The sequence below is a fragment of the Pinus tabuliformis genome, chromosome X (assembly GCF_031772625.1).
Source record: "Pinus tabuliformis cultivar Carrire ecotype Pingquan chromosome X, CPIR1, whole genome shotgun sequence".
Lineage (NCBI taxonomy): Eukaryota > Viridiplantae > Streptophyta > Pinopsida > Pinales > Pinaceae > Pinus > Pinus tabuliformis.
In genome coordinates this window covers 688,369,492-688,395,092 of record NC_142308.1, presented here as the reverse complement: position 1 = coordinate 688,395,092, position 25,601 = coordinate 688,369,492, and the positions used below count along the sequence as shown (strand labels likewise).

Sequence of the window (25,601 nt, the reverse complement as noted above, 5' to 3'; positions counted from 1 at the left end):
AAGTGTGGGCTTAGGGATGAAATGTATACCACCTCTGCTGAAGATCATCTCATTCCCCAACTTGTGGTTGCCAACTCGTGCACCGACTCTGCTCCTCCACTGGAGAATCTCTATCGTGTTCTTGATGCACTGAATCTTAAAGAGTGGTCTTAGGCAAATCTCCCAAGTCCTGCTTCCCATAACGAGAGCACCTGTTAGATATAAAAAGGCTCCCCTTGACTGTACATGATGCCAAAGAGTGATAGATGTGTGGGCTTTGATGGGTATGTCCAAGAACCCATATGGACGCTCATGGCTAGCCCTGTGACCGACCCGCTCTCCAAACCTGAGTATGCCCACCCCAATGGTATGGCTGACATCCTCATCAACATATCTCCCTGCTAGTAGCACTCCCTCAGTTTGTCATGCAGTGTCATACACTATTGTATACCACCATGCACCTTCATAATCCTCAGCATACCACTGCTCATCGCTGCATATCCTTATACACCACTGGATGCTATGGTCCAAGACTGAGTCAGTATGCATCAACCTGCATCCTGTCTGTATCACCATCTCCACTATCTCACTACCACAACCCTTGATGTGTGGACCTCCCCTCCTGATCCTCCTTGAGAGATCTGAGAGGCAAATCTCCCTATGTGCTAGTGGTGGTGTCACTATATTGTTGCTCCTTGGTGACCCCTATCCCCCAAATATCTATGGGAAATCATTGTCTCCATATATGGCCCTATCTAATGGCCTGCTGATGCCACCACCTCCGACAAGCTCCTGCCTGAGTACGTCGATCATCCTGCAACCCCATGCATAGCCAACATGCCATGACAAGTCACAGAGTCGTCTTGCTCTCCAGTCAATCCAACATGTCACTAACGTTGTCTAGGACTATGATGGGGATATGAAAGTGTGGGCACGCTTAGTCACTGGATCCACCACCCCGCTACACTGACCAAATCCATGATGTGATGGCGAATCCCACCTGTATCCCAACAATAGTCTGGCCCTCGAGCTCCTCTAGTAACCCATGGCCCTTGCTAAACTATGCTCCTGTCCATGGATATATCCAAACACCTAGCTCACTCCACCGGATAACAACTCAATACCTCTTGCCACCCAACCCCGTGAGAGGGATCAAATGCAAGGACACCTATACACGTAACAACTCCATCATGTGAACGCTGCACCCCACACAACTCATGTCGCCTCCTATCACTGGCCTGGTCAATACATAAGATCTGTCTAGGTAACTTTGCCTCTCTCTCTCCAATGTGCAAAGGTAACTTAACAGTGCTGCAAGCCTCGTCTATGTATGCCTGAAGAGGGTTGCTCTAACACTCCGACATATACTCCTCTTGCTGCATCGTTAGGGATTTCAATTGTTCCCCAATGCAAGTCAGCTTGGCCACTGACTTGGCACAAACCGCTCTCATGTCCTCTAGTTCATCATTTTGTTGTAACAAGGTTTCCTGGACTGTCTTGGCCTACTTCTTCATTGCCAGAAGTTTGGCCTTAAGCTTTTGAATGTGTTGTTGGGGGCTACCATCTAAAAACTCTGTCATCGCTTTAGATACCTTTGTGCCGCTGGCACCCGTCAATGGATAACTCTACGGGTACATGTCCTACTATCTCCACCAATGTCTTAGCCTGAGCCATCAATGGGTTCCCCAGTAGTGGTGACTCCTAAGTCACACTAGGTAGATCTAAGTGCTCCTCACAACCACTCGTCTTATCTACCTCATGCTCAACCTCCTCCTCAGGCTCGTTGTCAGGAAACACCTCTATGTAGTGGGCCTTGCCCTTAGTGTACTTGTGCTTTCGGGCCCACAGATCCTAACAGATGAAGTAAAGTTTCCTCCTATAGAGGCCCCTCTTGGTCTCATCATCTAACTGTCCCCATCTTGTCCACTCCTTTTGAGGAGGTTTGGTGCCTTTTTGGTTGAATCTCTCTAAGAGCCTCTACGTGAACTCTGTGTATGACGTGATGCCTACATGACCCAAAGTGGTTAGCCCATGGTACCACCACTCCTGTGCAACTCCATCCAAATGTAAGGTGGCATACTTAATATCATCCACCTCTCTCACGAGGTTTTGTTGGAGGTATGTGTCTAGTTTTTGCACCCACTCTTTAGCAAAGCTCCTAGCTGAACCATCAAAGCTGGGGAGGGTTATTTTTCCCACTATCTTATGTATGTCTTGATTCTGCTGATCTCCCATATATGGTGTAAATGGCTTCATCCCTGTGGCATGCACACCTCTAGGGTTTCTGTCATAAGTACGAGGATGGCTCTAGTCTTTCATCCTACTGCTACTCAACTAGGCCAACATTTCTATTAGCTTTTCATTATTCCTGAGGATCTCCGCCATGATTCCTTGTGTACTCCGTCTTGGAGTCACTAGAATGTCTATAGTGTTGATTTTTGGAGTAGCATTAGATAGGTGATCTAGTCCCTAAGGTGTTAGAGAAGCTAAGGACCACGAGATCTCCAAAACCCCGAAAAGGTTCCAAGAGAAAACACACAGAAACATCTCAATTAAATTAATTGATCAATAATTAAAAAGTTCCTAAGTTGAACTTAGGAAAAATGATTAATTAATGGGTATTAATTAAGAAAATTTGATTTTGCTCTAGAGACTTTTGAAAAAGTAACTTAACGGAGTCTAAGATGATTTGAGCCATCAATCATGATTAGATCTAGCCATTGAAGCTCTAGCGAGTGATTATAAGAGCAGGTCAAAGGGATTGGAGAAGACACATCCAATGAGCAAGGTAGTTTGAATTACCCAGTTTGCAGTATTCAACAAGGCGCAGTTCGAGCCAGGGAAGAGACAGTACCAGGGGTTGCAGTAGTGGGAATTTTCAGAGAAATTCTTAGGAAGTCTTCCAGTGTTCCAGAGTTAGGAAAGGGAGGCCAAATTATCTAGTAGAGGCCGTATTCTATAGTGCGAGTTAGCCAGTTCCCAGTGCAAGTTGCCGAAAGGAGGGTCGATTCAGTTGCTAGTGCCCAGATCTATTCCCGGGAGGTAGAGCGAATTAATTCCAAGGGCAGAGGGAGGCTAGACGCTCCACCTAGAGGCAGATTCACGCCAAAACAATTTTTTTGGAGCCAAGTAGTGCACATTTTCAAACCAGTAGAGCGAATACGTGGGAAGTGCGAGTTTGCCAGAGAGGCCAGATCGAGTTGCTATGAGGGAAAAACATTTTCCCAGTATATTTCCAGTTGAGATAAATTGTCAGAACTAAGCCAGAAAGGCTAACAATTGTAATTCTCTATTTTTGCTGCATAATAATAAAACCCTCATCTTTTGCACTGGTTTTCCCTTAAAAGTTGTTCAAGGGACAATTGTCCAAAAACAACAGTGTCGTTTTATTGCGTGTGCATCTATTTCTCTCTTCCATAATTTTGTTTCTACAACATATTTTTATTGTGAAGAATTGTAGTGTGAATTCTTCGCTATTTGCTATAATAATAATTACAAAAGACAAATAAATTGTTAAAGTTAGGAGAATAATATCCAGTTGCTGCAGTAACCAATTTTCATATATAGTTCCACCAGTGACTGTGCATGCATGCCCCACTCTTCCATGATTTTCCTGGCTTCCCCATAGTTGGCAAAGATCATGCTCTGATACCCTTGTAATATTCCTAAGCAAAATTCAAGCAAATATTTCCGAAAATTTGACATTTTTCCTTTGACACATTTCTACAAACAATTAGAGTGCAAATTCTTGGAAATAAACAATTCAAAGCAAACTCAAAGAAAAAACTCCAACCAAGATATAAGGCAAAAACTGATTTCTACTGGGAACAATCATCAGGGCAACACCTCAAATTTACGTCCGCTGATACAAGCGGAACAAGTCCATTTCTTCTCTGCCTGGAAATTGCATTTTAATATCAGATCAGCCTTCTTGATAAAATATCACAACCTTTGATGAAGGAATGCTACAACACTTGAGTATGGTTTGATATGCCAGAGAATCGATGGCACTTCCAACCAACACTATGCATGTAAATTCTGGGACTTGTTTCAACAACATCAAGATTCAAGAGATCATGTTCATCCCTTAGCTTTGTTGATTTCTGGTAGCATCAGATGTGCTCTAAGCCTCAAAATTTGCAGGGAGGATTGGACACATGTATTCCACAATACCCATAAATCGTTTTGGGAAATTCCACCTAGAGACGGTTTTATTTAAAATAATTAATTATTTTTAATGGGTGCCTAAGTCTAAACTTAGGAAATTAAAATAATTAAAGGGTATTAATCAAATAGCGCGTGAAACTTCTAGAAGAAGACGAGGATCAAGCCAAAACGATCCGAGCCATTGATTAGGATCTAATATGGGCCGTTGGTTCTCAACTGGAGGATTTTAAGAGGAGGATTGATGGGCATTTGGAAAGAACATCGAGTAAGAGATCAGAGATCGAATTTTTGAAGAGAGCAATGCAACAGTTGCCAGAGAGAGATTCGAAGTGATTTCTTGCAGAGAGAGGGGGGCAGGGATAGTAGATTGGAGGAAGTTTTCCTGATCTGGGAAATGCATAGCAGAGAAACAACGTACTCCACAGAGAGGCTGACGCAGTGCAGAGCTTTAGAGGGAGATCCATATTTGCTGAGGAGAAGTCGAGTTTCAGAGGCAAGAGCCGAAGTGGGAGCCTGGAGAGCAAGAAGATCGATTTCCTAGAGCAATAACTGATCAAAAGTAGGCTGACGCAGAGGCAACTCATCTCGAGCTAAGGTCAGTGTTTGATCACCAGTGGAAGTGAGAATTTTCTCAGTAGACATTTGTCAGTTATTTTCCCTGCATGGATTGCTAGTTCTGAAGCATCCATAGATTTGTACTCAGATTACTACTGCTTAATAATACAAACCCTCAGTTGCTACACTAGTTTTCCCACACTGGGTTTTTCCGGGGACATTTTTCCAAAAATAACTGTGTAGATGTGTGTGATAATTATTTCTCTCGTGTTGTATTTAGTTTCCACATTTTTTATTTGTGTAGGTTGCAATGTATTTAATTCGATATTTCTTGTAGCACACAACAAGTAAATTGCTTAATCAAATTAACAATTAGAAGAATTAACATCAGTTGCTGCAGTAGGAATTGAGTAACTGATTTTTCACATGGTATTAGAGAACAGATTGTGAGCAGAAGAGCTCAGAAGCAGAAAGGAAGAGGAGTTCGAAATTACTGCAGAGGCAGCAATTCCAAACCCCAGAGGTAGTGCAGTTCGTGGGTCGAGTTCAAAGTTTTGAGGAAAATTTGATTTTTCTGAGTGAGTCGACAAAGAAATTCAATCTCCAGATCGAAACTTTCTAGAGGTAGAAGTGAGTAGCGTACTTTTCCTTGCAGAGCATATCTTCAGCTGCGACGCAGATATTTTGTAGCAGTTCTGGCAGAATAACGTTAGTGGGGGAGAAGAAGACACACTTGAGGGAATTCTTCTTGAGAGGACTTCCAACCAAGAAGTCCAATTTATCTATTGCTAAGCAACAACAAAGAGGAGCTAATCTACTAACTCCAGCAGGGAGTGCGTAGGTTAGCCTGGTGCTGCACAGATGAGAGAGGAGGCAGTTCAACTTTTTCACTGGTAGAGATGGGAGCTCATGAGTTGCGAGATCAGGATTGGTTGGAGGGTGCATCCAACTATGTGATTTGGAAGGCAAGGATCTCATGCCTTTTGGATGAGCACGATCTCAAAACCTATGTTGATAGTGTGGTAGTTGCACCCACGGATCTAGATCTGCTCAAGAAGTACATGGCTAAAATGGTGAAGGCCAAACGATTGATCCTCGATTGAGTGAGAGATCACATAGTGTGTCACATTACCGGCAAAGATATTGCTAGGTAGATGTGGGAAGCATTGGCCACGCTATACGAAGGATCTTCCGAGCAACAGAAGATGTACTTGGAGCAGAAGATGAGATCCACGCAGATGCAGAAGGGGGAACACATTGATCTGTTCCTAACGAAGCTTCAGGAAATCTGAGACTCATTGGCAACTGTGGGGTCAACACCTCAACCTACCGAGATGGTGAGGCTGGCCCTGAACTCAGTCTCAAAAGAGTGGCAAGTGTTTGTCCAGAGTATCTTGGGCAAAGAGAGATTGCCAGATTGGGAAGGAATGTGGGCTGCTCTTCAGCAGGAAGAGATGAGGAGAGACTTAGTCAAGTGCAAACTTGATAGTAGTAGCAACAGCATTGGGACGAAGCCAAAGGAGGAAGAGAATGCAACCCTTGCATCTAAGGGGCAACAGGAGCAACAAAAGAAGAAGAAAGATGTTTCGAAGATCAAGTGCTTTCGGTGTGGTGAACTTGGTCACTACGCTACACAGTGTCCTCTTAAGAAGAAGGACAAGGACGAGAAGCATGATTTGAAGATTGCATCCGCAAAGATCGAGGAGGAAGAATTTGCGATGGTTGCCCAGATACCTCCAGGGGAGAGGTGGGGTGATCTAGAACTGTAGTTCAAAAGAACTGCAGATGGGCAGGATCCTTGAGGAGTCCACCCCTCGGATCAATAATTTGCTACGAGAGCCCAGATCAGAAGTAGCAGGATGGACCAGGATCAATTGATGTAGAGGAGTGTTGGAGTGACAATTGCAGTGGCTAGGAGTGCCAGAGACTTAGCAACACAGAGCAAAGTTGGCAGTAGTGCAGTTGGCACAGTGCAGAGTCAACGACAACGCAGAGGCTTCAAAGGGTCAGTGCAAAGACTAGCAGTAGTCAAAACTCTAGCAACAAATGCATCATGTTGAACCCCTGTTCAGTAATTTTGGATGCTTTTCTGTTACTAATGCAGCAGCAGCAGTTGGAGAAGGTTGCAGTGCAGATGCAGTGTTGGCAGTGGCAGTGCTAGCAGCAACATAGATGCAGAAATTATGAGGGTTGCAGTACAGATGCAGTGTTGGCAGTGGCAGTGTTAGCAACAGTACAGATGCAACATTTGTGCAATATTTGGTGGGCAACGATGTTAGACATCAGCAACACAGAGGGAGATGTTTCAAAGTCAGAGTAATGCTTCAACAAGTTGCATTAATAGAGAACATTCCTTGCTAAGAGGGAGTGTTTATTTCTGGTAGCATCGGATGTGCTCTAAGCCTCAAAATTTGCAGGGAGGCTTAGACATATGTATTCCACAATACCTATAAATCATTTTTGGAAATTTCACTCGGAGATAGTTTTATAAAATAATTAATTACTTTTAATGGGTGCCTAAGTTGAAACATAGGAAATTAAAATAAATAAAGGGTATTAATCAAACAGTAGGTGAAACTACTAGAAGAAGATGAGGATCAAGCCAAAATGATCTGAGCCATTGATTAGAGTCTAATCTGGGTCGCTTGTTCTCATTTGGAGGATCATAAGTGGAGGCTTAATGGGCATTTGGAAAGAACATCGAGTAAGAGATTAGAGATCAAATTTCTGAAGAGAGTAGCGCAACAATTGCCAAAGAGAGATTTGAAGTGATTTCTTGCAGTGAGAGAGGCGCAGGGATAGTAGATCGGAGGAAGTTTCCCTGATCTGGGGAGTGCATAGTAGAGAAACAACGTACTCCACAAAGAGGCTGACGCAGTGTAGAGAGGCAGCGCAAAGCTTCAGAGGGAGATCTGTATTTGCTGAGGAGAAGTAGAGTTTTAGTGGCGTGAGCCGGAGTGGGAGCCCGGAGAGCCAGAAGGTCGATTTACCAGCTGCAACTGATCAGAAGCAGGAGAGAGAGACGCTGGTCTAGTGTTGCAGGAACCATCGCCCCCCCAAGGATCCAACGACAGATCTGCGTGTCGTACAGATCCGCCACTGATCCTTCGGTGGAACCGTGGATTGGAAAATCGGATCCACGGATTGTCTTTTTTTTGGCGGTTCTTGCAAAAATGGATTCGTGGGGCCTCGATCTGTAGCTCCTACTACCCGATCTGCGGTTCCTATTTCCTAATCCGCGGATCCAGAAAGGATCGGGTGTGGATCTGTGGAGGTTCGGGCGTGTATCCACTGCAGATCGCAAGCAGATCCGAGAGAAGGTGGACGGTTCCGCGAAGCTTTTTTTGTTTTTGGAAATTTCGAACTATTCTTTGAGGAACTACATTTTCCGAATACTCCCAAGGCGCTCCCTAATGGTAATGTTAAATTCTTAAAGTAAAAGTGACTCCAACCTCATCGGACTTCATATGGAGAAAATAGAATTTCATATCCCATTCAAAATTCAACAGATTTAACAATGTTCAAGATCAATGGGATTGTGGTGTTTCATTGGATTATATCATGTATGAGGGCATGTGATTAGCATTTAATCCAGAGCAACAAGCCCTATATGTACCCCCCCAAGTGTTGGTGTTGTTGATTGTTGAACTCCTTTGTCATGGCCTTAACAATTATGTACCCTTCACTCAAGTCAAAATCATTGATCAGGCATGTTAAGCTTTCTCTCCCATATTATAAGGCTTGGATTAAGCTGTTTGATCAAAATTAGGCAATGTTGACTAAAATCCCTATAGAATTGAAGTAGAGGCAAAGGCTAGACAAGAGAAGAGGAATCTAGATTGCAGATGGTTGATGCTGGAATAATTAATCATTGATGTACAATGAATACCATATCTATCTTGATTTATGTAAAAATATGCATGCTTTCATGTCTTCTACAACTAATTTGGTATTTTGGATGTTTTTTTAATATAAATGCAAAAAAAATAAAAAAAAATAAATAAATATAATATATATATATATATATATATATATATATATATATATATATATAGATAGACGCTTCCGAGACGCTTTGCTTCCTAGATTTTTGGAAAATGACGCTTTCACGTCCCCTCTTCCAAAAAACGTCCTCGTTTCATCCCCACTTAGTGCAACATTGTGCTGGTCCTAGCAGGCTGATGCAAAACTGCGCAGAGGTAGACGTAGAGGCAACAAGGGGCAACTAATCTCGAGCTAAGGTTAGTGTCTGATCACTGGTGGAAGTGAGAATTTTCTCACTAGATGTTTGTCAATTATTTTCTTTGCATGGATTGCTAGTTCTGAAGCATCCATAGATTTGTACTTAGGTTACTACTGCTTAATAATACAAACCCTCAACCACTGCACTGATTTTCCCATACTGGGTTTTTTCAGGGACATTTGTCCAAAAATAACTATGTAGACATATGTGATGATTATTTCTCTCCTGTGTTGTATTTAGTTTCCACAATTTTTATTTGTGTAGGCTGCAATGTATTTAATTTGATATTTGCTGTAGCACACAAGAAGTAAATTGTTTAATCAAATTAACAATTAGAAGAATTAACATCAATCGTTGCAGTAGGAATCGGGTAACCGATTTTTCACAAGCTTGGCTTCTTTGACAAAAATATCTCGTTCTATGACGAAGGAATGCTACAATACTTGAGAATGCCAGAGAATAGTTCCAACCACTATCAAATTCAACTTCAGAAAATATTACACAACCAATAGGGTGAATAATCCCCAAAAATAGGAAGCTCGATCTCTGCTAGGAAAAAGATGGAAAATGTGACTGGATTTGTAGAAGAATTTTGGCCTCCACTAAGATGAAACTCAACCCTCTTCTAGCTGATCCAAACCTTGCTTGAAAGACAACTAAACAGGTGCCCAATCCGTCCTTTGTTTATGCATCAAATCTGGAGCAATATATCAGAACCTAGGTTGGGCGAAAGTCTTGAACAATTCGGCCTTGTTTCAAAATTTTTAGTGATGATTTCGGCCTGCCAAAGGAGTCCACGAACTTCACAAAAAATTGTCAATTCGACCCTATGTGACAGAGAGATTTGGCCCTCTTAATCATTGTTGCAACAATCCAACTTGGCCCCAACCAAACTCATCCCTTTGACACTTGGAATTTGGCCCTCCTCTTGACGAACTGAAATCTAGAAATGCATGCGCAATTTCTCCTTTAAATGGAACGAATGAAAGCAAGGAAAATAACTCGGCCTTTGATTGGATTGGCAAGATAAATAATTTGGCCCAACTGCTGGAGGAAGAATTTGGCCTTCTTGATGTGGTTTGATCCCTAGAACTGTATTCTCTTGCAAAAATCAAATTATTTCAAACTTCTCCAAAAGATTAACAATAAACCCTTCAATGAAAATTTCCAACTAGGGTGGCAAGAGAGAGTGAAATTGGATGATGTCTAGCTAGGGTGGCAATAAGATCCACCAAAACTAGGGTGAGGATTTTGCTTGAAACCCTCGATTTGAAACTCACTTGAGATGACACATGATCAGATAGGATGAATAGAAAATGATCCCCAACCTCCTTTTATAAGATGTTAATGAGTTCTCCCCAAGCTTTTAGACTCCTTTTTTTAATATTATTTTGTTGGTGGGGCTCACTTTCCACTAAAATAATATTTGTCACCCTTTTCTAATAATATTTGTCACCCTTTTCTAATAAAATAACATTTGCTCCCCTTCTCGAATAAAATAATATTTGCCCCTTTTTATTAATATCTACAAATGGGGCAAACTCCTTAGTAAATTTCATACTCACAGAATCAAGGACATTACAGAGAGAGTTGCTACTATGTTACAAGACCCAAAAAGGACCTAGCATTAGCTTTAGGGGTTACTCCAAAAGTGTTTACACCATGTTTGAGGGTGCTTCATGTGATGTGGGATGCATGGTGTGTTGATTACCCTTGGTTGTAACATTGTGGACATACACGTTGCCTTCTCATGGATTACTAGACCTTGACTTGATGCTTGTCTGACCCTCTTTCTTTAGAGTTTGGAGACCTATGTGGCATGGTGACTTTCTTTATGGTATGCCTTTGGAGATTTTGGTTGCTTGCTTGGAAGGACAACCCACTGAGAGGAGGAGCATTGGGTATCTTTGAGGAGATCATTGAGCCTTCCGTAGCATGGGGCCACTTGGTTGTTTGCATGGAGTCTTGTGCTTGACTTGATGATGCTTGGTTTAAGCAGTGATTGTGTAGACGCGATAGACTCGAAGGTACATATGGCTTAGGAGGGAAGGCTGGAGCATTGGAGGCCTTTGGAAGAGTAGCATTTGATACATCTCATGGAGCACTCATGTTGGAATGCTTACTTGTTGGAGGTTCATGCCTTGGAGATTGACATATGTCACCTAGAGTTGCAAGACTTCACTTGTTAGCTTATCTATTGTTTAGTTAGGTTGCTTATTGTGGACAAGGTCCACTTTGTTATTTTTGGCCTTCCTCCCCTTTCATATAAATAAAGGAGGAGAGTCGTTTCATTATATCGATTAATGTTCACTCATGTAATATCACATGCTTGTGTTAGAGATGTGAAAGATAGCACAAACTAGTCTCTTTGTACATTTTCATTATATGTGCTGTCTATCTTGAATGTTAAGGTTTTTGAGAATGTTTGAGTTGAGATTAAGGTTGGAATTTTGCCTTGAGAAGACATGGGAAGCTAGTGTGTGGGAGAAACCCTAAAGGAGTCAAGGGAACACTTGATCTTTTAGTTCTTGTGAGAGAAGAAGAATAGGGTTTTGTGGCATTTGTAAACCCTAGCACTATTCGGAGTGCTTGATGTGGAGAAGATAGAGGGAGACTATCTTATACACTTGTGTGATGCAAGTGAAGGTACCAAGGACTTGTCGCTGTGTATGCTAGTTTGTTGAGGATCTTTTAGTGGAACAATCCACTTTTGTTGAGAGTGATTCCTAGCTAGGAGGAGTTGGTGGCTAGGGCTATTTTATGGTTTTCCTAGCTAGTGTTTGGGGAGCATGACTTGTACCAACTTGTATTAGGTTGTGGTATTACTTATTATAAATATATATGATGTGTTCTCCCTATCCAAATTTTGTGTGCTTGCAGATTTGGTTTTCAGCTTATGTTTTCATAATGTACGAGTATTTTCTAGTGCTGGTTATGCATGCTGATTTGACATAATGTTGAGTAGATTTTGTTAAGTGATTCAAGAAACATATGGAAGCTAAAGGGGCAAGTTTAGGGCTGTATTAAGTATTTTCAGATCTGCTATTTACTTGGGAAATGTGCCCTAAGGGATAAAACATTTTTGCATTGAAGTACACTTGTTCGATGCTTGTTTTCTTGGGCTGCCTTATGTTGTCGGTTGGATAGAAGTGAAATATATAGTGTTGTGAATTATATTTCAGATTCAGGCCTAAGGTTGGAAGGCCACAGGAAATAGATTTGTGGAACCTCAAGGTTGAGGCGAAATTTGTGAATTTGCAATAGAAGTGGTAAATTGAAATTTCTACATGGTTTCAAAGCTAATTTGACTGAAATCGTTCTCTTGGTCAAGGGGGAGTTGGGTGTTTTAGTTATTTCATACTTGTGAGAGGTGCTTGGCCTAGTACAAGTTGATTGGTTGTGAAATGGTTGTGTGCTTGGAAGAAGTACTTGAACCTTAGAAGGGTTGTTCTATTTGTTTTGCTGTTGATTTTTCTTTGAGGTCTGCTTTAGATTTGTTGGAAGCTTTCATTATCTCAATCTTCTGCAGCCTATTAACATTCTCACTTCACTGAGATCCTTTCTATTTTTTTCTGCTAAATTTCACTCATCCAATGATTATGTGCTCTTGCAGTTGTCTCATATTTCTCTACCTACCTGCATCCCTCCCTCCAGTAATTAGCTGCTTTTCTTGTATATGTAGATGTCAGTGTAATCTTTTTTATTTACTAGAATCAACAATCTACGATAAAAATCCATCTGATCTGTTAACGACATTGTTGTTGCATCACAGGTCTAAGAAGTTGTCTCTTATGTCAAATAGATGATATAACTTCCTTGTAGGCTTGTATTCTTGATTTCCATTACTGTGGATGTATCTGAGGGAATTAATTAATTTAACATTCTATTGATCACATTATGAAGTGATCACTTCCACAGCTTCATTGAATGAATGTCAGCATTTAATGGATCTTTCTCTTCCGTCTTTATCTTTCATTTTGTTGATTGCTTAAGGTTTTAAGTTTTAACACATTTTATAACAGCATTTGTGGCTGATTTGCTTTTTTTTGGTCAGGGGCCATTTGGTATATCTCATCAGCAAGTATTGGCACAGGTTCAGGCACAAGCGCAGGCCCAGGTCCTTCCACAAATGCAAGTTCAGGCATCATCTTACCCACCTTTGATGTCTTCAACAAGTACAGCAATGATGCCACTTCAGATGGAATATATTGCAGGAGCTGATGGAAATACTTATGGAGTTTCTCATCAACAGAAGATGCCAGCACAATCAGAAAGTAATAAAACAATCGGCTGTCCTGAAATGGTTTCACAATCTACTGAATCCAATCAGAGATCTTTACCACCGGTTTATCCTGTTGCAGAAAGGCCTTCTGATGATGGCTATAATTGGCGCAAGTATGGGCAGAAGCAGGTTAAGGGTAGTGAGTACCCTCGCAGCTATTATAAATGTACTCATCCTAAGTGTCCTGTAAAGAAAAAGGTTGAACGATCCCATGATGGGCAGGTGACTGAAATTGTTTACAAAGGTGATCACAATCATAATCCAAAACCCCAATCTAGTAGACGTATGTCTAATGCTGTGCAGCCATATCTCTCTGATCAGGATGGGAGATATGTAACACGTGGGTCTGATGATAAGAATGAAAATCTGGATGGTAAAACTGATGGATCTATTCAGTTTTTTTCTGGAGATCCAAGAGGAAGAAGTGGAATAAATACAAATTTTTCAGATCCCTCAACATCTGCTAGGGAATATGATGGTGGACAAAGGAGTGCTGAACAGTCATCTGGTTCAAGTGATGATGGTGAAGATGATGATCAAGCCAGCAGGGCATATAATGCAAATGAAGATGATAATGAGTCAGAGGCGAAAAGAAGGTAATGGATCTAATGGAGAAATCTATTTTGTCTGACCAGAAGTTTCGGAATCTTTCCTGGGCCTGTATTGACTTTGATTTGACACTGAAACAGGAAGAAGGAGGAGAACATAAAAGAAATAGCTGCTCCGCTTAGAACAATTAAAGAGCCTCGTGTTGTTGTGCAAACAACAAGTGATGTGGACATTCTGGATGATGGTTATCGATGGCGTAAATATGGACAGAAAGTGGTCAAGGGGAATCCTCATCCTAGGTACATAGCTCTTTCCTGACAGTTGATGATGCCTTGTTGAATATTTATCTCTTGGAGTTTGTGTGAGCATTTGCTCTAGTTGGCTTCACATTATTTATGCTAGGCATCAAGCAAAACGAAAAACAATACGTTTTGGTCTTTCCTTGACAAAATACTGCTTGAAATGGAAGGGTCCTTGCTGACATTGTTGAATAGTATGCTGTTTAAGGGTTTTGTGGTTTATGTGCATTATGATGTCTCTTAGGATTTGACTTTTTCAATAGGGCTCTGCCTTCACTGGTACAGTGAAAGTTTTTTTCTTTTCTTTTTTAGGTTTCTAGTACTGGCATCGATTAAATAAAAGATCCACACGTTTTCTTATGCCATGATAAATGCATTCAAATGACCTAGGGATTTATTCTTCATTTTCTGTTAGGTTGGAGAGTAATGTCAATCATTTCATTCAAATTAGTTCGTTTGGTGGGTTTCTTTGCATGCAGGAGTTATTACAAATGCACCAATGTGGGCTGCAGTGTACGTAAGCATGTTGAGAGGGCATCAAATGATATCAAAGCTGTCATTACAACCTATGAAGGAAAGCACAACCATGATGTTCCAGCAGCAAGGAACAGCAGCCATGATTCTGCAGGCCCCGGGTCACAATTTCATGCTGCCAATAATGCCGTTACTAGCAGCAGTCTTCCTAAGCCTTCCGCGATCTCGTTACTGGATCAGCAGGCTGGAAAGTGTCCCTCTTCTTCTGGTTGGAGTAGAACTGAAGGTCAGGATATGAATAGTCAAGGAGTTAAAGGTCCATTATCTGTTGTCAATATAGCCCAAAACTATGTTGGTAATAAGGAAAATTTTACTTCATCAGCTGCTTCAAATATAGCATCTTATCAAATTAATATGGAAAGGCCTTTTCCAAATGACTATACATTCACTTTTTCAGGAGCAATACCCGTAAGGACTGTGAGGCCAAAGGAAGAGCCTGATACTACCTCAGTTCCAACTGGTTTATACTATAATGTTGGCCAATGATTCCAAAACAGTCAAATCCAAGTGCATTATCATAAATTTCAGGGTTACCGGAGGATATGTTTGGTGCACGTATGCTATGCACAAAGTTATTGTGCCGCTAAAGTATTGTTTGTAGCAAGCACCGAGATATCTTCATTTGTAAACTTTCAAGACTTGCCACTATGATGCGATGATGCAGTGGTTCAAGAGAAAATGCTTCAGATTTTCTTCTTTTCAAGGAGTGCAGGTACTCATCTGATATGACTTCAAGCATAGCTTCTCTGGATATGAGGAGAAAATCCTCGGTGTTTTACTGCTGTATCATTGATGTTTCATATGTATATGGCAACAGATTGTATATTCGTTTATGTTTACAATGGATAATGATATTTTATATTCTTTTCGTGGGCCATGCTTTTTAAGAAGGCCCTTCATGAATTTTTATTTGTCACATAAAACAGTTGGGACCTGAACAAGGGACCTCTAACATCATTGGTTTTAGTTGGCTATAGGCCTGAAAAATAAATTTTCTTGGATGAGTTATGAAGTTGAGACAATTATCAAGGTTCGTCACTGGCATTACTTGTAACATTGAGAACATGTGTATTGAAAACAATTCAGTTTCTGAAATTTTTTATTGAGCGCTGCCATTAAATGGGGGTTTGTTACCCTCCTGTTAGATTTATTCATTCCGGGATAAGTTGGTAACCTTTACCTGGTGTCGCATTGCAAGCATTCTGTGTAAAATTTGAACACTCTTTTCAAAGGTCTACTTTTCAAGTTTAATATTTTCTGAAACTTATCAAATTTATTGTACTATTTATTTATGCATGGTGTCAGGGGCTATACATTGGCACAAATTTCAGGTCATCCACACTAATCCATTCCATGGTGGGTAGGCTTATCAATTGATTTTTCATCTTCAATCATATTGACACATCTCCCCAAATTCCAATGGGTGTTTTTGATTCATCATACTGTTTTTTTTATGTTGAATATAAGTCACAATAGTTATCACCATCTCCATCCCCTATAACAAGCTCACTTATGAATTTAACTTGCGGAAACATTGACCATGAGTCCCAGAGCTGTACTAAAACTGTGTTATGTCTTTTGACATCTCAACATGTTATGTCACCATGGTTTTGTAGAGAGTGGCTTGTATGTCTTAATAACAGTCTTAACTTGGAGAAGATAGTCTACGGTAGGCTCTAATATAAATTTTACTGTGCTGTCCATCAACACTACTTGCCAGGAGGTCATCTATCCTAAATCTACTCTTAGTTGAGCATGTCAGGTACAGTACCCTGAATATGTAAGGTTGCTGTATTATTATTGTGAACTTGTGTTACAACGGTGTTCTGTAAATATACAACAGGGTATATTACAGAATGCCAATGACAATGTTGTGTAAATATAATGATTTAAATATCTTTATTATCTGGTAATTTTATCAAAGAAATGTTTCATCTTTAAGGGTCAATAAGATAAAGTAATTTTATTAATGTCCAATGAATGACCATAAATAGGTCAATGGGACTGAAGGATACTACCAGTGCAACTACAATGTGGGAGTGCAAATGCAACTCCTAGAAAAATGCCAAAGCTAAATCTAGGATAGACTGAAATTAAGTAAAAGAGGATACAATAATAGGATAGCCTCATAAACATGTATAGAACCAGATCATGTAGAAGGCTAAGTGAATAAGTCTAGGGCTGAAGCTCAATGATGTCAAGAATGTGAGAGTCTGATCGCTGACGGTGAGGGGGGCGACAGTGGTGTTGGTTTGCTATCGGAGTCACTTGGATCCAACAAGGAGTCTAGCTGCATGATCCCTAAGGGGAATGTAGGAGCGAGGGATACTCCTAACATTTGAGGCCAAGGGAAAGAAGCTTTGGATAAGTCTCTGGTTGCTCCACTGAGGGGTGGTAAAAGTAAGCTGAGGAAATTAGTAACTCAGGTCCCACGATTGCTCTCTCTTCACATCATAATGTTCAATGGTGTTGGCATTTCATAGCTAGTACAAGACAATGGCATCCTTGTAATGTCCCTTTTCTGAGCATTGGGAACAGACCAACTCAGTAGCCTAGCCATTCCCGTAGGCTACAAATTAAAAAGGTAATGATGTAATATCAAGAAATGAGCTAATTAAAAGTGACTAAAGAAAAATAATTACTATAAAGTCAAATTTTAAAAGAAGAAAAACTGATCCATGGTATTTGGGCGACCTAGGTATTGTCCATGGTATTTCGATAAGCCATCATAATAAAAAAGAGAAGCATGAGCTCATAGGAGGGCATGTATGTGTGAATAATTTGGTGAATTGATTTTGTGGCTCTTTGAGCATTGTGTGAGGGTTTGTAACCTTGAATGTGGATCATCTTTGGGGGTGAGACTATCCTCCCTAGGATCTAATTGTTCTCTGGTTTCATCGGTGAAACATTCACCCTAGCTAGTCTTATGGGGGAATCATTTCAGATTCTCCATTGGCGCTTCACGAAGGAATGATGTTCCAATTGCAATGGTCTCTAGGAGTTTGAGACTTTACAACAACTCACATCACCATCAACTAGGTTTCCTATAAATCGATTTTGGCATTTAGAACAATTGTCAACATGTACTTTCTTATTATAATAAATAAATAACTGGATGAGTTTATTGTTGCGTATCTTTGCATCTAGTTGATCTATTTTTCTATGACATTTTTATGTGGAAGTTATCTATGGAAAATTGTCTGAAGAAATAAAAACATAAAAGTTATCGAAATTCCTAAAATATATAAAAAAGAATATTACAGTGGTATCAAAGTTGGTTTTCCTGCCATCTTGAGGGAATTAGCAGTGGAGAGTTTATCATCTATTCTAGGAGCATGAAATTTTGATGTAGGTTGAAACCCTAGCCAAATTTTATCCAGAAGCCAAGTTTGGTGCGTGGCCAAATTAGCTCTTTCAAAGGACAAAAACCCTAGTGTGAAATCCTTGCACAAAATTCCTTTTGGTAGGGGTCGAGCGTGGTTTGAAGATTGTTTTACAAGTAGGCCCGAAATCTAAACTCTTATCAAGTTCCTTTTGGGTAGGGTCAAGCTTCATATCTCTGTAATTCCAATTTTGAGGAGGCCATTATTGTCTTGTTCATGGAGGTTGAGTTCTACATTATATTGAAGACCAATCATTGCTTTCTAGAGGGCTAAGTCCCTGTCCATAAGAGAAGGCTGATTTGTTGCATTTCAGAGGTCGATTCTGGTTGAATTCGCATGGGTTAAATTGTTGTCTGAGAACAAGTAATTTAATTGTGGCAGAACTGTTGCCTCAAAATCTAGCAAGTCTTGTGAGGGTGGCTCACAAGACAAGAGCTAGACCAAGGGACAACAATATGAGGTGTGGCCCACTGTCACTACAACCACTTCCTTCTGCTCTTTTGTGGACTTTCACCACTAGGGAGGCTACCCTATACTAGTTCACCTAAATGATCTATCAAGTGCAAGGGATAAGGTGACAAGATAGGCTCAAGGAGGGCCACTCTACTTAGCAACAAGGCTTAGCTAACACAAAAAGGCAATTCACACCCACCAAAAATGCCTAATTAGGGCACAACGTGACCTAAGGCTTGAGAATTAAGAAGGTAAATAGGCTTGCCTAGGGTCATAAGGCCAATAAAAGGCTTCAAATAGATGTATACCATTAATTTATGGAATCAGAAGCCTTCAATAAGCCCCAAGTTGAAGCCTAGGACAAAATAAGGTTTTCTGTGGCAAAATCTACCTAGGGCAAGGGACGTTTGCCCTAAAATAGAGGAATTAGCCACATGATTGACTTGATTTTGAGGCAAATACCTCACCTCCATGTGTTAAATCCTTCTACCAAGGAACATTTCAAACCCTAGTTGAGAAACATGCCCTAGCATTAGCCAGTGGCTTACCTTAAGAGGCCGAAATTTGGGTTTAGAGAAGAGAGGTAAGATTTAAGATGTGTTTCAATGTGATTAACCATGTAACAAAAGCCAGTGCCTTGACCTTAGGTGATGGAGTCTAGGGGATGGTTAAAGATGACTAAACCTTGGCAAAAGAGTAAAGGAACCTGAAACCCTAGGTTTTAAACCGTAGTTATCACTTTTGTGAGTGAGCAAAGTCAATGGGGAGATCTAGTTGAAAGGTTCACCCATGGGATTGTCATTCACATTCTATGAGTGGGTAATGCATGCAATACTATCATCAAGAGTTCATAGAATAATTTTCAACCATAAGTTTGCACATAGAAACCCTAGATAATCAACCATTTCATATAATAGGCACAACATAGTAAAGATTTATCAAATGCAAGTACACTTACAAAATAGAATGCACGAACAAGTCCTTTATTGCTCCAAATGACATCACCAAAGCCAAATAATAGCTTCATTAGCAAAAATCCACCATAGATCACACCTCCATAAGATACAAGTCATAATTCAACTAGGTTGAATTCTTTGAGAGGGCGAAAAATATCAAAAGTGATGAAAATGAAATGATATGAGCCTATCCTCTATTTATATGAGGATTAGGTCACCTAATTATGATTTACAAAGCCCCTAAAAAAACATGTTTGATTGCTAATTAACCTTGGTTTACAAGCCAACCCATTAGCTAACAACAAATTATGCCTCATTTGCCCACACGTGTGAGCCATAGCCTCTTAAATGTTGACATCATCCATCATAAATGCTCCAAATTCCATATCCGAGGGTGATGAGGTGTTACATGTGTAGATGCTTGGAAGATCCAAAATTTGAGGGTTGGTCCCCAAATCCACCTCAACATCTCCTATGGGGTTCCATGATCCAGCTGGGGTGCTATAAAGTGGTCGTAATGGGTCTCCATTTGTCAAATAAAGCCTAATTCGTTTAGTGCAACAAGCCCTCCCTAGTCTCTCAGGGTGAGACCATCCTCATCTTCGATTTGAATCAACTCTTGCCCATTAGGGTGTGTCAAGGCCAACCTGGGGACATATTGGGTCCAGAGGTGTCATCTTGAAGAATCCTCAAAACCAGGTCAAATTCGACCAATTCTTGGGTCTTGGAGGTACTTTGGGATGTGTCATCTGCTAGTGCTGCTAGAACGCTCTAGTCTCTCAACATTGCACTTGATTTGGCCAATGTTCTTCTTTGAAGGGCTTGGTTACCTGTGGAGAGGGTGCCCAATGCCTGGGCTATTGAAGCACCTGATGTCAATCAACAAGGATTCTAGTGAAAACAACCATCCATCAGGTAGAGTTTTTATGGTACTTTAGATCTGTCCCTCATAGACACTGTTGTCGCACAAAATGTCTAGGCACCGCGACAACTGCTCAGATCGGGAGCTGTCACCCTGATCCCCAATCTCTCCGTTTAAGTTGTCTCCCTACAGCAGGCTAAGGGGGGTAGACCCTATGAAAATGGAATGAAGGAGAACTAGTTGGAAACCAGCTAGTTCGGGAGACACAGTGAAGCGACCAAGTACTTGATTTAGATTTAGCAAGATTTATAGGATTTGATTAGATTTTAAGCAGTTGATGCCAGTGCCCTATGGAGTCAACTATCTTGTTAGGAAATTTAGGACCTAGTAATTGATTTGCAACTGTTGCTTGGATGAATGACTATCTTATATGAAGTGCAGATCCTAAAGTTAATGTGAGAAGCAAGAATTTTGGCTAATTTTAGTTAAATGCCTATCTAAGTTTTAACCCTTCGATCCTTTCTATATTGAGCCTGATTTCATAGTAATTGGCAGAAAGAAGATAAGGTGAAGCACACTAAGGTGTGATTAACGATACCTCTCCTGAAAATATAACATACCTGGTGCTTTTGGCGCTGTGGCTCTGACGACTGCAAGGTCACCGTTTTAAGTACTATTAAAAGCAGGCTTCTCAAGCAAAGATGGATGGATACTTATCTCTCTATCGACCAAGCTTATGCTTGGAAGTAAATTTTAGTTATGCAGAACTAACTTAATATGCAAACGCACGAGATGATTAGAAGATGAGATGAAGTTAGATTCAAGGATGAAAAGTGCTTGTGCTACGATCTGATTCAGTGTTATATATTGAAGCCCTTAATTGTCAAAATGAATGTTCACTTCACTAGACAAAGATTGAAAGATAAACCTCTTAGCAATATCATAATTAGATCACAAGCTTACTTCAAATCTTCTAGATTCTTTCAAATGCAATTATAGCTCAGAGAGAACAAAATCGTCTTCACAAATTAATATCAGATTCTTGAAAAATACTCAGTGTATGAAACAAAATATATGCGTTTTATCACAATTCCATGATAGAGTACTTAATTTTCAGAAATTAGTTTTTACGACAGCGGTAAGAAAAACTTTATGACAATAACAATATGACAATGAAAACAGTAAGTTATCAATGATATCTTTATGCCAGAAAATTTCCGAAAAGTTTTCAAACTTGCCCACATGAATTATCAAATTTTTTTAGCTTGTTATGATGTGATGTCTAGAATTATATAAGATTTGATATACTTATTACAACTAACAATTAAAACATGAAATAAGCCTAATGATGAATGCCAACTTCAAGAAATTAATTCCTTAATGTATTAGACAACTTAGGAATTGATTTTAGATTAACCCACATGAAATTTTGGCACTGTTATATTTCAGACTTCAGAAATAGAATTATTCAGAGATAACAGTCACCCAAAATGTAGATCTAGGCCAAATTTTTGATACACATAAAACATAAATGACTTATTAATGTATTTAGCAATTATTTTTTAGTTAATTTTAGACCACTTAGATGTGTTTTTCACCACTATATGACTGTTGTAGCAAATAGTGAGGAAAAATATGGTTTAGAGATCAAACCCTTAGATCCTAGGCCTTGAAAATCACTTGCCCAAGCTGCCAAAAAAAAATTTCAATACCTGAAACACAAATTTTTACCAAATTTTTTGCTAAAACCCATCAATGATTAGCTTCAGAAAATTAAATATTCAAATCAGAAATGGAGCAAGGGGAATCTAGGGCCAATGAGAGCTAGCACAGGGCCAGTAGAACTAGCATTGGGCTAGGAGAAGGCAGATCTGGGCTTAGGAGCCCCAAAACTTGAAACCCTTGTTCTGAAAAAATTATTTTGCTTCAGATCTTCAGATTTATTGCAAAATCTTTAATGGCTGGCCCTGCAAACAAATTTCTGAGTCCAGATCTTGCCCTCCAGGGTCTAGATTTGGCCCAGATCTGAAGATCTCTTTGGATAAAATTTCAGATCTATGCCTGCAAACAATCTTTGAGCCCAGATCTTGCCCTCCAGGGTCTAGATCTGGCTCAGATCTGAAGATTTCCTTGGTTGATTTCTCAGATCTATTCCTGTACAAGTGAAAAGAGAAAAATCCAATACCCAATATGTACAAAAATAGAGAAAACAAAAAAAACTCAAGTGTTAAAATTCAAAATTATGTTACAAAATTTTAGATCTACACAAGTAAATAACAGATCTATACAAATAATTTACAAGTCTATACAAGTAAATAACAGATCTATACAAATAATTTATAGGTCTATCAGATCTGAGGAGTATGAGTCCAACTCCGCTCCTAGATCTGATAATCTATGGCTCTTAATAACCAGATTTATCAAATTTTTCACAAAATATTTAAAAGATTTTGAAATTTTAGAGAGGTACTAGCCCAAAAACACCCTGCAGAAAAAAAAAAGATTATCGTCCTGAGGTTTATATGAAGTAGGCTCTTCAAAAAATATGTGTTAAGAGTTGGCTGGTCCAACTGAGGACTGTCCCCAAACGCTCAATGAGAACCTGAGAGATTCTCTACTACTTCAATCAAAATTAAAAATGTTACCTTAGATCCAACAAACTGAATAAGATACTATATTTAGATTATTCTAAGAGAGCTATTGATTGATAGTTTTCACATAATATTAAGCAGAAATTAAAACAATGTTACCATAAATTCATGAATAGGAACACTACACTACGTTGAAACCCCAAATACTTTTGCATTAATTCAAAAAAGTATACAAGAGAGCTTGAGAGCTTAGTACACGATTCGAAGATTAGATGGATCAACTGACAAATGACCTCTTATTTAAAGATAAATCTTCCAACGGCTAGTTCGAGTGATCCTTGTCAAAGCAATCTCGACCATTGATGAGGATTAAAATACTTTTAATTTCATCTTTCAAAATTTTAAATTCTTGAGGAAATTCGAATTTTTCAATTAAATGCATTTTAATTAACTCAAAAATAAAATTTTTGAGTTAATTTCCTTAAAAATTTGACTTTGACTTAAACCCTAGGGACCAAAGGCTTAAAATTTAGCAAAATAATTAATTTACCTTAGCCCTGGGCCTTTTAAAATTTGAATTTTAAGGACCAACGAATTTTGCCTTTGGAAAATTTAAATTTACTTAGGACCTAGAATTAATTAAATTTTTGGCTTAGGATTTTAATTATTTTTTGGTCAGAAAATTTAATTAATTAACCTATGAGGGGATAAATTATTTTTTCAACCCTCAAGACACTTTACATCATAAAGGGGAAAACCCATTTGAAACAGACCCTCACAGACTACCCATTTCTGCGACACAAATATAATCCAACAGACCAAGCAATTTGTAATAAAATAACGTAACCAAATAGTTAGGACTATTCCCATATCATTTTTACATAGACTCGATTTATAATACTAGGACTCGCCTAAGATTGCAGTGACAAAATACATTCCGGATTTGGGGTAATACTGAAGGAAAACTCTGTCGACCATCCCAGAATGGATCGGTGAGACAAAAAACCTCCCAAAATATAGGTCATTCCCAAAAAATTAGGTTTACCTAGGCAATTACATACATGACACAGATCTGTTGAGATTTTTTACATCATATACATGTAGAATGAGTTTACATTATAATATGAAGATCAGATTGATGATGATAGTTGGACGGCACAGACACATCGATCAGGCGTTATCCCCTTTGTGAAAAAATGGGTGTATTGCTATGGGTCATTGACACGTAGTGGTCAACAGACACCATAGAGACTAGAACACCTATTTACCAGATCTCTTAAGATAGGCTTAGTGAGGGCTACTCTACTTAAACACAGGTGTTCTAGTCTCTATGGTGTTTGAGGCTAGGGAACACATTTTCTCCCATACCCAGAATACCAAGGAAATTTTTGTGAGAAATCACCTCAGTTAGATTAATTAGCTAGTTATTAAACTTTCCCTAAGTCTAACTTAGGAAAACTGGTTAATTAAATTAGATTAATTGAGAAAAATTAATTTATTCTAGAGACTTCTAGAAAAGTCACTTGATGGGGTCAAGATGATCTTAGCCATCGATTGTAATTAGATCTTGGTTGTTGATTGCTCAATGAGAGATTATAAGAGCGAATCAATGGGGTTGGAGAAACACACTTGAGCAATTCGACTTACCCAGTTGTAGTGATTAAGCAAGGGCGTAGTTGAAATAGAGGAATACATTGACAACAAGGGTTTCAACAGAGATTTGGCAGGAGAATTCCAGAGACGATTTCCACAAATTTTCTAGTGTTTCAATGATAGGAAAAGAGGTCGATTTTATCTGTAGGAGGAGGCCAAAATTAACAGTGCAAGTGGCAGAGGAGCTCATTTTAGTGAGCCAATTCCAAATCTATCACCCAAAGGTAGAGCGAGTGGGCCAAGAGCAGTGTTGGAGGCAATACGACTTGTAGGAAGTGATTTCTAGAGGCTGCATAAATTTCCCGAAGTAGACAATGCAAATTTCTGGCAAGCATGTGAGTAGCCAGGAGTGTGAATTGCTGGGAAGAGGCCAGATTGATTTGCAGAGGAGACTGTGTCTCTAAACTATTTTGCTAATGGAGATTATTGTTTGTTGGAGCTTATTCAACATCGGGCAAGCATATTATTGTACTCTTAAATTTTTGAAGAATAATAATATAAACCCTTATTTGCTGCACTAGTTTTCCCCACATTGGGGCTTTTCCAGGGAGTATTGTCCAAAAATACCGGTGTCAAATTTTTTTATGTGCGCATTTTTTTTTAGTTCCAATATTTAAGTTTGTGAAAATTGCAGTAGTGAATTAATCATTATTTTTCGTAATTTTCCGAAGACAAATAAATTGCATAAGTTAGAAGATTAATATCTAATTGTTGCAATCGTGAAAATTTCACACTAAGATCAATAATGCATATAACTGAACCAAACTTGAATGATAAGGGTAAATTAATACTTCAAACAAGGATCCCCTTCCAAAATCAGGACCAAGATCTCACAAACATGTTTTTCTCTTGGTTGGGGTCACTAAAGGTCAACCCTATTAGGTGCTTCCAACCTTTAAGGGGAAGTAACATTTCCTTAGTCCACCCTTCAATTGATAGGTGTTAGTGAATAGTAATGTGGTAGTTAGAGGGGGGAAGACTTCATGGTCAAGTGACATGGTCAAAGGGACCAACTGATGGGGGTGTCCACCTCCCAAGTGTATAGATGTGAGGAGGGAGCATTCATGGATGCATGAGCTACCAGCTCGACCTTGG

At 39.5% G+C, this 25,601-nt stretch overlaps 1 protein-coding gene across 2 annotated transcripts in view; it reads left to right on the top strand.

The window, feature by feature from the left end:
* LOC149141844 (putative WRKY transcription factor 4) overlaps positions 1 to 15,633 on the top strand; it is a 40,329-nt gene extending 24,696 nt beyond the window's left edge. Inside the window, exons 2-5 of one of the 2 annotated variants that reach the window (XM_089453146.1) lie at positions 12,999 to 13,822; positions 13,916 to 14,074; positions 14,554 to 14,834; positions 15,006 to 15,473. In XM_089453146.1, coding sequence (XP_089309272.1) covers positions 12,999 to 13,822; positions 13,916 to 14,074; positions 14,554 to 14,834; positions 15,006 to 15,094 — 1,353 coding nt within the window. In that variant the 3' untranslated portion in view covers positions 15,095 to 15,473. Of the gene's footprint in view, positions 1 to 12,998; positions 13,823 to 13,915; positions 14,075 to 14,553 lie in introns of both variants that reach the window. The other variant, XM_089453145.1, reaches the window with a different exon arrangement.
* Positions 15,634 to 25,601: the final 9,968 nt, after the last annotated feature.